At 41.0% G+C, this 14,652-nt stretch overlaps 3 protein-coding genes across 3 annotated transcripts in view; 2 read left to right on the top strand and 1 right to left on the bottom strand.

Moving 5' to 3' along the window:
* LOC106086635 (O-acyltransferase like protein-like) overlaps nt 1–3,877 on the top strand; it is a 28,562-nt gene extending 24,685 nt beyond the window's left edge. The window contains exons 10-11 of the mRNA XM_059369843.1: nt 3,668–3,776; nt 3,849–3,877. Coding sequence (XP_059225826.1) covers nt 3,668–3,776; nt 3,849–3,877 — 138 coding nt within the window. The remainder of the gene's footprint in view (nt 1–3,667; nt 3,777–3,848) is intronic.
* The window catches only part of LOC106081672 (O-acyltransferase like protein-like), a 185,777-nt gene extending 178,849 nt beyond the window's left edge, over nt 1–6,928 (bottom strand). The window contains exons 1-2 of the mRNA XM_059369845.1: nt 6,812–6,928; nt 6,651–6,738 (exon numbers count right to left, since the gene is read on the bottom strand). The gene's annotated coding sequence lies outside the window, so the exon portion shown is untranslated. The remainder of the gene's footprint in view (nt 1–6,650; nt 6,739–6,811) is intronic.
* Nucleotides 6,929–7,722: 794 nt separating this feature from the next.
* On the top strand, nt 7,723–12,990 carry LOC106086640 (BTB/POZ domain-containing adapter for CUL3-mediated RhoA degradation protein 3). The gene is made up of 2 exons (XM_013251383.2): nt 7,723–8,104; nt 11,498–12,990. Exons 1-2 carry the CDS (start codon nt 7,936–7,938, stop codon nt 12,238–12,240), a joined length of 912 nt encoding a protein of 303 aa, XP_013106837.1. The 5' UTR covers nt 7,723–7,935; the 3' UTR covers nt 12,241–12,990.
* The last annotated feature ends 1,662 nt before the right edge of the window (nt 12,991–14,652 follow it).

The raw sequence follows: 14,652 nt of genomic DNA, 5'->3' as shown, positions 1-14,652 counted from the left end.
ACTTTATTTAGGGGCTTGGTGCGACTGATCTCTCACCGATGAGGAGAGTGATACTCCTTTTATTTGGTTCGAGCAATGGTAACTGCTCCCCGACGCCTGACGACACAGTGGGATGGAATCGAAAAAAAACTAACAAAAAATATGTCATTTGAGACGGATAGAGATAATCCGCAGAAATATTAAATGGTTAGAGCTGAGGTGTTACTCTTTTGTAAAGAGTAACACCTCAGTAACAAATCTTGCCGAAATACCTGCAAGAGAGCCATTGGCAAAAGTTGGGGCAAGAACAGCATGTCATGCACTGGGTATATACTGCAGTTGCCAGACCTATAATACTATAGAGTGTTCTAGTCTGGAGAATGGCGTTTTAAAAGTCAACCTACTGCTGTATCCAAAGAATTGCTTGTTTCTAAGGCTAAGGGAGATTTCTCTTTGGTCATGCGGCGGCTACGGACACTGTTTTATCCTTCATACAATGTCCAATGTTCCAGGCAGTGGGGATTACACATAGCCAGAGCCGCTTTTTGAAAGAACCGATTAGAACTACAATATCCCTGGTTATAAAAGTTACATTACTTCTATACTGATAGTTCCAAACTAGACGACCAGGTGGGATTTGGGGTGTACTCTGAAGAACTAGTAGTGGTCATATCGAAATGGTTACCCGCCAACTGCAATGTGTATCAAGTAGAGATCCTTGCAATTAAAGAAGATGTGGAAAGGCCAAGATGTAATGCCAAACAATGAGTCACATATATATATTCTTAGACCGTCAGGCAGCCATCAAATCCCTGGAGAACGTATTTCTGAATTCAAAAACCGGCCTCTACCGTCGCAGATCTCTTAGCGAGATGGCTGAACAGTTCAAAATTCACCTATCCTGGGTGCCGGGCCACAGAGAGAACCCAGGGAATTGTAGAGCGGACGAGCTTTCGAGACTAGGAACTACCTTACACATTCCAGGAGAACTAGAATCTAAGGGTATACTTCTAACGACATGTAAGGTAAGTCTTCAGGTTCAGGACCGAAGGGCAACGAATGACAGATGGTCACAAAGGGGGGTAGTGTGCATTCCAAAATTTTGTAGCCTAATCTACACTTGAAGGGGTTTGCCGCTTTGCTTTCGCTGGCTAGAACAGACGTCTCAGTCATTGTGTCCATCGTGACATGATCTGATGGAAAAACATGCTGACAGAATAACGGTTTTAAGTAACAACTTTGACAGAAGCTGTGAGGACGTCGAAGGAAAAGGAAGGACGTCTGATTTAATTGGTGTGAACATTCATAAGTTGTTGGTCTTTTTGAACCGATATGGATGGTTCAATGGTAGGAACCCTCCTTCTCTAGTTTCTGTGATATCACAATGGACGAAAACGTCGAAGTGAGTCTGATGGCACACTGTCTATTAAACCGAACCTAACCTTCAGAAAAAAAAACATTTTTAATTCAGAAATTCTATTTGAAATTCAGAATATTTCAGTCAAAATTCGATTGTAGAAAAATATAAACCAAAAAACGAAATTTCTGAATTACAAATAAAATATCTGATTTTCAAATGGGCAATTGGCAACTACAGATTTTCATAAATGGGGGCTGTGAACGCTTAAAGTTTATATTGGGTAGCTTAGGACCTGCTTGATGGCTGTCGTAACACCAATAGGTCTACTTTAAGAAGATATTCTTGTGGCAAAATTTCGAGAGTTTACATTAAACAATTCAAAGATTGCTCCGCTCCGCTGCGTCTTCTTTAACTCTCTAATATCTTTTTAGGGTGGGGACACTTCGCCCTGAATGCAGATATCAAATTCGTGCCATTGTAGCCTATGACGCTGAACGCGTTCGAATCCTGGCGAAAACATCGGACAAAGCGGTGTTTATCCCATCTTCATGTTGGCGACATTTGCGAGGGACAATGCCATGCATGGTCATTTAAAAAATTTTCCCCAAAGATGTGTGGCACTACGGGACGCCGTTCGGACTTGGCTATAAAAAAAGGGCCTTATCATTGAGTTTAAACTTGAATCGGATAGCACTCATTGATGTGTGAGAATTTGTCCCTTCTCGTTTCCTGGTGGTAACGTTCTTTCTAAGGGTCATAATGGGTCAAATAACCCATTTGACGTATCTTTAGGAGGAAAAGCGCCACCTAGACTTGAACGCAAATTTTAATGTCATTTTCGCAATCTAATTCCCAATACCTTTCATTTGAGTCCCATATAGCCATGGCCGGCTAATATAGCCATTTGTGGGTATTTAGGGGTGGGCGACCTCCCATTACTTGGACATAATGTTTTATGGCATATTTGTAATCTGCTGCCTAATACTTTTCATTAGATTCCCATATTGACATGAACTTCGAATATATCTGTTTAGAGGAATTTTGGGGTAGGGGGTCCCGCTGGGTACTTGGATCCAAATTTTAATACCATATTCGTTTTCTGGTCTCCAATACCTTTCATTTGATACTCTTATTGTGCCCATCGGACCACTTTCGGATATAGGTGACGTTTTTGGGGTAAGGGGGAGGGTCCGCCTCCACGCGATATCTAAAAATTATATATGTTTCCTTCCAAATGAAATTTTTGAGAAAATCGGTTCAGCCAAGTATCATATACTCTAATGGCGTTTTTGAGGGGTGACATGACCCCCTATACTTCGATCTGATTTTGTATGCCACATTCGAAATCTTCTCCCGAGTACCTTTCTTTTGAGCCCTTTATTGAAATGAACGTCCAATATGTCTTTTTGGGGGAGTTTTGGGGTTGGGGCGGCCCGATGGGTACTTAGACTCAAATTTTAATACCATATTCGTAGTCTACTCTCCAATAGCTTTCATGTGATACCTATATTGTCCCGATCGATCCGCTTTAGATTCTGGATTGTGGTTTTGGCATAAGGGGGAGGGTCCGTCCCCCTTCCGATACCGAAAAATCATACAGTGTATGTTTCCTTCCAGACCATCCCACACTATATGCGAAAATTTCGAAAAAATCTGTTCTGCCGTTTTTCAGTCTATACGGAACAAACAAACCGAGTCCCATATATCCGTGATTGGCTAATGTGCCCATTTTGGGCGTTTTTATGGGGGTGGGGAGACACCCTATATTTCGAATTTATATGCCAGATTCGTTATCTACTCCTGCACACTTTTCATTTGATACCCATATTGTCCTTATCGGCCCACTTTTGATTTTGGGTGGTGTTTTTGGGGTAACTGTGGAGGATCCGCCCCCTACCGTTATCAATAAATTATAAAGCCTATTCCTACTTTTTGACCATATTCGTAGTCTACTCTCGAATACCTTTCTTTTGAGTCCCATATTGTTATGATCGTCAAATAAACCTATTTTAAGGGGTTTTGGGGCTGGGGCGGCCCCCCAGGAAATTGGACCCAACTTTTATTATGAAATTCGTACTTTTCTCTTGAATACCTTTCATTTGAATCCCATGTTGTCCCGATCAGACCACTTTTATTTTTGGGTAGCACTTTTGGGGCAAGGGGGAGGGTACGCCCCCCTCCCGATATCAAAAAATTATATAGCCTATGTTTCCTTCCAGACCAACCTACACAATCTGTGAAAATTTCAAGGTGCAGCCGTTTTTTAGTATATAAGAAGATATATGGGGTTTAAGTTCTTTTTTAAAAATTTAAAATAATTACTTACAGGTTGCTCTTCTGGTCATTACGTATGCATTGTCCGCTATAGCATCATTCTTTATAGCGCTAATGGTGGAGTATCCAATGGCCGAACTACTAAGTGTATTCGATTTAAAAAGTAAGTAAATATAGGTTTTAAACGAAATTAAAAATATGAAAAATTATGTCATTCATATTTCTCTCTTTCCAGACAAACCAAAGGCAGCTAAAATATCTTAAAATTTTATTTTTTGAGATGAGGCAAGACATCGTTTATGTTAAAACTACTTTTTACCTTTAAATTAAGTGCAACAACATTTCGTCTAATATCACCATTATTTTCCCCATTTTAAGTTAGATTAATACCAAGTTATTATTTTAGATGTAGTTAAGATAGGTAATTGTGTTTTTGTGAAGAGGAAACAAAAAATATAGTATTATTTTTATTTATATTAAATACTAGCTGAACCGGGCCCGCTCCACTGCGCCTTCTTTTACTTAATTTTCGACAAATAAAGAGCTTTTAGTGAAATACCATGCTACGAAAATAGTATTTGTATGTATATTGCTTGGCTAACAGTTAAACAAATCAAATGCCTTTATCTGAATCCCATATGATCCTTACTAATTTATGAATTCGCTTAACGGGTTTAGGGTCATTTTAGTTTGGATGTTAGATGTACTCTATTCTTAAGAGACTTTATTTGAGCCCAATATTCTCATGAGGATTATGGAGTAGGAAGCTTCCCAGTGTTGCGGTTGGTGGGTTTAGGGGGTGGTGTGGACCTCCGGAACCGTGGTCCCGAAAGTGAGTATGTATTTCGTGATCTACTCCCAAATATCTTTCGTTTGAGTCCCATATTGCCTTGACTCGTAAATATGTTTGTCCGATTTATGGGTGTTTTCGGGGTGAGTGGGTCCGCAGACACTTGGACCTGAAAAAAAGTCCGCATCGTGCTCACTTGGCCCCAAAATTGGTTATCATATTCGTTTTCTAATCTCAAATACCTTTCATTTGGTCGGTAAATTTGTACTCCTGGGGAAGGGACGGTGCCCCAAATACATGGTCCCACATTTGGATATCAGATTCGTATTCTATTCCCAAATACCTTTACTTGAGCCCCATATTACGATGGTCAATAAATAATTGCTGTTTGTGGGGTGTTTTTTGGGAAGGGGTAGACCCCAGAAAATTTGTCCCGAAAATGGGTATCAATTTCGTGCTCTACTCCCCAATATTATTCATTTGAGCCCCACACTGAACTGGTCGGTAAATATGTCCGACTTGGGTGTGCTTTGGGGAGTGGGGTTGTCCCCCAAACACTTAGACCTGAAAATAAACCAGCATGGTGCTCTACTCTCTATATCATTTATTTAAACCCCATATTGCTATTGGCCTCAAAATGGGATATCAAATTTGTTTTCTAATCTCAAATACCTTTCATTTAAACCCCTTATTGCATCAAATATGTCCGCTTTGTGGAGAGCTAGACTCTCTTTAAGACCCAAATTGCTATGGTGAGCAAATACGTCTTATTTGATGGTTGTTATGGGGGTGGGAAGTACCCCAGACAGTTGGTCCCGAATGTTAATATCAGATTCGTGGTCTACTCCAAAATACCTTTCATTTGCGCCCCATATTTGCAAAGTCGCTAAACATGTCCGGTTTGGGGGATGGGGCTGCCATTCAGTGACTTTCTGTGAAAATATATATCAGCTTCGTATTCTACTCCAAAGTGCCTCTTACTTGGCCCCATATTGCAATGGTCAGCAAATACCTCCTTTTTTTGGGTGGTTTCCTTAGATAAACGTTTCCTTAGATTAACGTTTCCTTAGATAAACGTCAATTTATCGACCCGAGAGTGGTGGTTTTTATGGGGGTGGGAAGTCCCCCAGACAGTTGGTCCCGAATGTTAATATCAGATTCGTGGTCTACTCCAAAATACCTTTCATTTACGCCCCATATTTGCATAGTCGGCAAACATGTCTGGTTTGGGGGATAGGGCGGCCATTCTGTGACTTTCTCTGAAAATATATATCAGCTTCGTATTTTGCTCTAAATTACCTCTTAGTTGAGCCCCATATTGCAATGGTCAGCAAATACCTCCTTTTTTGGGTGGTGTTATGGGGGGTTCCCTTAGATAAACGTCAATTTATCGACCCGAGAGTGACAAGACTAGAAGGGGAGCTATTCGTAGTATCCGTGATCTCCGTACCGCTGGACAACCATCACAATTTACAGTGCATAAAGCTACGAATGTCATTCGTGGCGCCAAGTCGCGCAAGGCGCTGGTCCCAGACGGAATCTCTACACTGACACTGAAGATTCCGAATCTGCCTGGAGTCGAGTACCTTACAACTGTCCGAACACTATTAGAGTACCCGATTTTTGGAAGATGAGCGGTGTGATCCCGCTACTGAAACCTGGAAAGGACACGAGCAAGGGAAATCGTAAAGATCGATGTGTCTTCTTTCATCAGTAGCTAAGACGCATGAGTGGCTATTCCTTTCCATCCTCCCGTTAGACAATTTCCATTCGCCGAGTATCAGCATGCATTCCGAAGGCTGCATAGGATTACAACTGCTTTACATGCCATCACCGTACACAAAAGTAGAAACAACGTTCTCAAGCCCCTTGTCGGCAGTACTTGGTGTGCTGAATGCTTGTGGATTTTGGGGCTAGACAAATTGCTGTGACCACTGATGAAGCTAATGAAGCTTTCTATTTGGCCATGTAGCGGCTGCGGACACTGTGTTTTCATTGAAGATATCTGTATCCGTTCAGACTTATTTGCACTTTTTTTTCAATCCCACTTGTAACTGCCCAGCCAGACCCACTAAATACCATGGTAGCATCTTCCTTCCTTAACAAATTCGAAGTAACAGTGTTGGTTTCATCGTAGCTCTCTGATAAGGATGATTTCATCAAGACACTTAAGAAAACGATAATTGCTCTATTCTTGGTATCTAGAAGGATACAATTTTCCAATAATTCCCCAAATTTTCCACTTACCTTTTAATGTAGAACAATAAACTTGAGGTAAAATTATAACTTCATTTGGCGAGTTTTCTGTACCTGAACACTAGCTGCTTCCTTGAATCTTCATTAAAAGTAAATAAGAATGAAACAAATTTAATAAATGCCAATGAACAATATTTTTATTTTTTACTTACCTCTGCCTTTTTGATCCATTTTGGTGTTAGCTTTTCTATTTTCATGTAACGGCTACTTTTCATAAAACAGCTGACCTTTACAAAACATCTGTTCAAAGTTGCAAATTTTTGCTGGCAAAAAAAGTCCCAGTAGAAAATTGCATGTTCTCTATTTTCGAACTGTCAAAATTTGCTCTCTCGGGCTCTCTTCTGCTGGCAAATAAAGTACGCGAAGGACTTCCAGTAAACATTTGTTTAAAAGTTTGAGTTTAATTTTTTTTATGTATGTAAATAAAAAATAAATTTTTAGTCGCCAAAATCGATGTGTGGCGCTAATTGATAGAATATTGGGAAATACAACAAATCTTATCCTTGATTTTATTTGCTCTTAAAGCATTGCTACTTATTTTTCTGCAATTATTCATGAATTAGATCTTTTCGAACATGAACTCAAAAATCGTACTCAGCTGTTCGCATGACTTCACCTCACCTTATAAGCGCATTCTGCTATGCAGCATTCTTTTCGACTTCAAAATCGATTATTCAACTTATTAATCAGTGAAAGTCGCCTTTGACTTTTCGCCGTTTTTACACAAAAAGTCGATAATCGATTAGTCGAAAGTCGACTTGGGGATCCCTACTATGGCAGATTGGCAGATTATATCAAACAAAAAAAAACATAAATATTGAAATTAAAGTTGTAAAATGGGAATATATTGCGAACTCGCATGATTCATAAATAGAGCAACAAAAACATTAGTTTGAAGGGTTACTCCCACCATTATAAAAACTGTCCACATTTACACAATCAGAGGTGTGTTTTTACTTTTGCTGTTCTAGCCAGGAAAGGGCGTCTACGAAAATCTGATAAAAAGTTGACAGGACTTTGGCCCAACTCTATCATCTCCAAATTCTTTTCCATTGGTTAACAGCAGAACACAATCAAAATTGCTACTCTACCTTCACCATCTTTGGTTAGCAGCACCAGCGCCATTGACAGCTGCAATGCCAACAAACAGTCCACAAGTGCTTCAGCGTCATCATCGTCAGCAAATTGTTTAGTTCCTGTGACCCGTGCCCTGGAGTCTAAACTTAAGATATCGGCTAATCCCTGTGACGAGCTAGTTTTACGCACCAAACCGAGTATGTCAGGAGACCAAAAGACTTTGATTAAGGGTCACAGTTCGCAGTATGTGAAGTTGAACGTGGGTGGCCGTTTGTACTACACCACCATTGGAACTTTGACGAAACACAATGATACCATGTTGAGTGCCATGTTTAGTGGCCGCATGGAAGTGTTGACTGATTCAGAAGGTAAGACTGATATATGTACCTACAATTTCAATGTGTGAAAACCATGAAATTGAAAGTTTTTCAATAATACTCGTAGATTTGTAAAGTACCCGTCGAATTCCCAATATGTAAAGCAATTTTACTATTTCGTGATCTCTTTATTATTTATGACACAATTTTGGTCTAAGTGCAGTTTACGGGAAAAATAAAAAAAAAATCCAATTTTTTTTTGGGGCTCGGGCCTTCCCCATACTACTAAAAAATCTCACCTGGTATTTGTGTGGTACACACAAAGCACCTCCTTTAAAAAATTAAATAAAATTTCCCCTTTTAGTTTCATGTGCATATAGAAAACAAATTTTGTGTATCAACTTATTTGTCAAATCTTGAAAATATGGTCTACGTTACGATGGTTGATGTCGCAATGGATAGTGAGAGGGAGACTTGCAGATTATACGAAGAGAAGCAGGAGTTTTCACTCGAGTAACATGTTTGTCACATCCCCTTTATTTCGAGAAGCAGACACAGGGTAATGGATGAACCAACAACTTTGTTGTTTTTATGCACAACCTTTTCACCCTTGAGTTCTCTAGAGGCCTAAATTCGCTAGCTAGACCATACTCTAAACGGTGATAGTATCTTCACGGTCCGCTTAGATTCCTGCTTTGTTGTTGTTTTTGTAGCCACATTTTCATGAGAAGGTGGCGTTCCTCGTCAAGCTCCTGTAGGTGAGCAAGCTCGTTTCGGTCCAAAAGACCGAACGACGCAGGAACATGGTGGTCATTGGTTATTTAAAGGCGCCAATAACTCGCCTTGTCATATCGAGCATCGTAGGCACTCAGTATATGTGCAAGATTGTCCACTGATTGTCCACGACTTGCAGCAGCTGATCCGTATGCAGCATTCCACTATCCGCAAATTGTGGATGGGCCCGGTTGCTCGCAGCTAAGCTTCTCGTGATAGCGATGTACACTATACAGATCGGACCTCCAGCCTGTGTGGTGCTCATAGCTTTAAAGTGTCTGTAGTATGTCGTTGTTGTTGTTGCACACTGAGACCTACTTTTTGTCTTGTGAGTTGGTTTGCGAATTTTCTGCTGTTGCTTCTTCTGTTGTTGTTGTAGCCACAAATTTGTGTGTGGAAGTAGCGATCCTCTTAAAGCTCCTTAATAGAGAAAGCCAGTTCCGGTCCATAGGACCGATTACCGCAGGAACGTTATGGTCATTTGTTATTTAAATTCGCCAATAACTCGTCTTGTCATATTGACTACCCCAGGCACTCAGTATTTAAGCAAGAGCAGGTTCCGCCCGGACACACTGAGACTCTCCACTCGATACTGTTGTTGATCCACCACTGCAGTTGCAGCTACTATGTTTACGGAACATTCCACTATCCGCAATCTGTGGACGCACCCGGTAGCTCTCAGCTGAACTTCCCGTGATGACGATGTGATTCTCATATTCTTTCTGTGCCGGGAAGTTTAAACAGCTGAGTGCCAACACTAGGTAGGGATAGCCACCGCTGATCATTTATTCTGGTGTTCTCGTCGAGATTTGAACCTTTTGAACCGCAAGAGCGCCTATAGATTAGGTATTACACCGTGAAAGCGGATATGCTAACCTCCGAACTGCTGTGGCCTCAGAAAGATGTCCGGACAAGGAAACCAAAAGAAATCATAATAAACCATAAAAATTTGTTTACCCGTCGCAGTTGAACTATGCGGCGCAAGTATGGAATTACCAGCTTTTTAAACGTATGTCACCGTTTAAAAAATTTTTACATCTGCTAAAATGCTGCTTTATGAACTGCCAGCTAGACTCTACATCAAGTATATCAGTCAAGTGACAAAGTACAAGGCGGCCGACGAGCTGGCCAGGAAAAGATCGCTGATGATTGCGGATAATGCTAAGGAATTAATCAGATCTCCCCTGTGCGAGTTTCTTGGTATTGTAGACGCTTTCTACGATGACCGCTTGAATTCACCACGAATCGCCACCTCAGTGACCTTACACCCCCCTCGAATATATTAGTTGCTGAGAGGAAATTCCGAGACATCATTAACGCAGCAGCCGCTAGCTTTATACCAGCCGGACGAATACCTCTAATGCGGCCCAATTTCCCGGCGCAGGCAGTGGTACTCGCAGACGAGCGTGATGAGATTCGTTGTACGGACCCTACTAGCCCTAGAATCAGCGAGCTGAATCTGGAAATAAAAACGATAGACAACGAACATAAACTAAGTTTGTGGCAGGAACACTTGGAGCAATATAACTCAGTTAGTTTTGGTGACGTAACTGTGACTGATCCAAAGAGATGCGCCAGGTTGTTCAACCATCAGTCAATTTATTGTGCATCCCGAGAGTGACATGGCTAGGAGGAGAGCCATTCGTCGCCACTTGCCGGCAGCACTTGTGATGCTGACAAAGAAACTTTGTTGACTACGTGCAAAGCAATCGGCCGGTCTGTGGTAAGTTATGTAGCACCAGTGTGGTCATCAGCTCTGTGACATGCAGTGGAGTAATATTCAGATCTGTCAAAATGCCGCCCCCGTGCGAAGACATAACTATATCGGTATCGCAGAGACCATCCAAATAATCATCTTGTGGATAGGTATTCACCTTCCAGAAACCTTAAGGTAGATATACATGATCTAGAGCGTGAGGTCCAGCGCTGCAAGAGATCAAGCAGCGTTTTAGGTAGGCCTAGGCAACATTCATGCAGACGCGGTATCAGATGCGGTAAAAATCTGGTGAATGTGGCCCTTGGAGAACGACCGACTCCCATTGCACTTGAAAAAATCGACCTCCTTCGGCAAACCAGGATAGTTCTGGCTCAATTACGTTTCGGCAGATGCAGACGCCTCAACTCCTCCAGGGCAAGGATTGATGCCGACGTGCGGGATTTATGTCCCGATTGTGATCAGGGACCATACTTCACCTATTTGACTGCCCAGTCAGACCCACTCGACTTAGACCCAGATACCTCTGGACTCTCTCCATCTTAGTCGCAGAATTCCTGGATCTGACAATCAACAGACGAAAGATAAAACAACAAACTGCTACAACAATAATAACAATCCGCTAAATCGTTGCACACTGAGGCGGCAGCCCTTGCCGATGAAGGATTTCATGGGGTCAATCCGGCTCGTACAACCGGCTGCCATGGGATTGACGTTCTGTCTTTTCTTGGGTTTTTGTGCCCTTCATACTTTTATGTATGTAACTACCATTGGACCCCTTTTTCGTTTCTCATTTTGATCATAGTCCAAGTCACAGCTGTTCGAACTAAAGAAAGAATGGAGCTGTTAATTTTTTTTTGTATTTGAATGTATTCTCATCAATTATTCTGTTATAGCTGTAAAGTATCATAGTCTTGGTTTTAACTTGAAATTTCTTCTATTCTTTACTTTTACAGGATGGATTTTGATTGATCGCTGCGGCCAGTTCTTTGGCACCATTCTAAACTACTTACGAGATGGTACTGTACCCCTGCCCGAATCCCATCGTGAAATAGCTGAACTATTGGCGGAGGCAAAATATTATTGCATAACCGAGTTGGCCATGTCATGTGAACGTGCTCTGATTGCCCACCAGGAACCGAAACCGATATGTCGTATTCCGCTGATAACTTCTCAGAAAGAGGAACAAATGCTAATTAGTTCCTCATCCAAGCCAGCGGTGATTTTAGTGGTTCAACGTCAGAACAACAAATATTCGTACACCAGCAATTCGGATGATAATCTGTTGAAAAATATTGAATTGTTTGACAAATTGTCGTTGCGTTTTAATGAACGCATTCTCTTCATAAAAGACGTTATTGGACCCAGTGAGATATGTTGTTGGTCGTTTTACGGTCATGGGAAAAAAGTAGCCGAGGTATGTTGTACTTCGATTGTCTATGCAACGGATCGTAAACATACAAAAGTCGAGTTCCCTGAGGCTCGTATCTATGAGGAAACCTTGCAGGTATTACTCTATGAGAATCGCAATGCTCCGGATCAGGAGCTGCTGCAAGCCACCTCTTCGGTTCGCAATCCTTCGGGGGGTGGCTCATCTTCTGCTGGTTCCAGCGGCATGCATCAATACACCAGCGATGAAGAGGAGGAACGCACTGGCCTGGCACGTTTGCGTTCGAATAAACGCAACAATCCCACATGATTTGTAACGCATTATGTGGTGCGACCGCGACCCATTCTTCCCTAACTATGGCGTACAAGTGGTAGCGACAGTGCCTAAATAAGGGCTAAACCACTTGTGGCGTATTCATTTGGACTTATAAAATAGCATAACTAGCCTCACTTAGGGAGAGACAGTGAATGGTTTTCAATATTCTAAAGTAAAAACAAAAGAACAAAAACAAAAAGATAAATACAAAATATTTACACATACACACACACACACATATACACTATACATGTTACTCTAAGGCAGCCAAGAATGTCATCGTAAATCGAAACCATCCTTGTTACTCCACCAACGATGAATGAAGAGAATTTAAGACATTTTTTTGATCGTTTTTTACAGCACCCCGTTTACAACGTATATTATAATACAAACACACACACACACTTATACACATATATACATATATTTTTTACATGGCCAACATTTACTTTACCTTTTCATTTATATGCATTATCCTACACACATACATACAAAAAGCTTTCATTATGAAACAAGAAACAATTGTTTAATTGTTTGTTAAAAATAAAATTTCTTAAACGTTACTTGTTGATGAATTTTGTGTAAATGAAATGTTAAATGTTCTCCTAAATTTCCCCTAAAACTATATCGGAATATTCTTATCCTGATTGGATAAGGCAAAGCATATAAAGAAAATTATTATCTGTTTCATAAAAATATACGTAATATTTTATTAATAAAATCACTTAAATGTAAAAAATTTTTGGTTTTAGTTTTTTTTTTTCAAATTTTATTTAAAGCTCTTTTACCAGATTTAAATTGGGGTGCCATTATTAAGCCTACCAGCAAAAATCGAAGAAATTGTTGGGTTATGCTACGAAACGTAGGCGCTTATCATAAGTGTTAACAGCAATTTTAATCTGGGAGCAGTTTTCCTCTAATTCATGAAGGGATAGTTTGAAATAACAGGAAAACGTATTCCTCCGCAATCCCATTGCAGCCGGTTTTACGTACCGGAGGGCTGCCGCCTCGGTGAACAACAACAACAAAAACACCCATTCCTCCCATTTTGCTTCATTACTCGGTTTGGTACGCAGTTATGTACAGAGGTACGTTCTTAAGTCACTTCCAAATGTCTCCAAACGATATATTTTTCGACATTTTCAAACAGCTCACATTATCCTATCTTAAATCATGTATTCCCTGGCAATGAAAATCGACCACCGTTTGCTGGTAGCTCAACGTTGAGTGAAAACCAAAGACGATCAGTCCAAAATATATTCAACACCCAGCCAGAACATACGGCCGTTGTTACCACCATGACTTTAAAATTGTGCTAGAAGACTTTAATGTGAGAAGTAAGAAAGGGAGACAATTTTTGCACAAAAAAATCTGATAACAGAATGAGACTAATAGACATCGACGCGGCAGCACCAGATTGCATCCATAACACAATCCCATGGCAGCCGGTTATACATACCGGATTGACCCGATGAATTCCTTCATCGGCAAGGGCTGCCGCCTCAGAGTACAACACACTGCTACGACAACAACAACAACATCCACAACTCAACGTGGATGTCACCAGATGAAACAAGGAGAAACGCCTATCAATTCGTCCATCTTGCCTCGAAGACCATTGAAATTCAGAACCTCTAAATCAACCGGCATATGAAGCGGGTCTATACAACATTCATGCAGGATAGGCGCACAGGTTTTAACCTGGGACCACACGACACATGTCACCTGATTAACGGCCCAGCCATACCCACACGTCTCAGACCCAGATTCCTCTGGACGCAAACCCACCGTACTCGCAGAGTTCCTGGATCAGATCTGGATATTCAACAGAGCTAAACAGAGCCAAACAGACCAAAAATACAACTCAATACACTTGTACAAAAAGAACAACGAGAGCCGTCTCTCCCCTATTTTGTTTACCTATAAGCTTCCTTCACCGCTTGCAGGCATGGAGATAACATCATATCAAGATGATTGTTTTATACTGGCAAAGTGCAATAGCATCGATGGACTGTTGGAAGAGAAAAATATTTATCGGTCAAGGCCGGGTGGAATTCCTAACCTCAAAAGTCTATTAATCTAAAGGTTGCACTAAATATGTCTCAATAAGGATCGAGGTCTAAGTCTATATATAAAGAAATCAGAATGTAAATTATCTTAGTGGGCTTGGGAGTCTACCCATGGACTGTTTTAAACTGCCTGACCTGCAGGTCCTGCAGGTGGAGATCCGGCCGATCACGGAATCGTGAGATGGTGTGGTGCTAACGCGAGGACGTCGAATGTGAACATGTTTACGGACAGTAAAATGGCCATAAGAGCAATAACAACCAGGACGGTAGGGTCACCAACAGTTTTGCAGTGAAAGAAGAAGATTAAAGCATTTTCTGAGGATGACACAATACGCAT

This window comes from Stomoxys calcitrans, chromosome 5 (assembly GCF_963082655.1).
Source record: "Stomoxys calcitrans chromosome 5, idStoCalc2.1, whole genome shotgun sequence".
Lineage (NCBI taxonomy): Eukaryota > Metazoa > Arthropoda > Insecta > Diptera > Muscidae > Stomoxys > Stomoxys calcitrans.
This window is presented reverse-complemented; position numbering and strand designations above follow the sequence as displayed.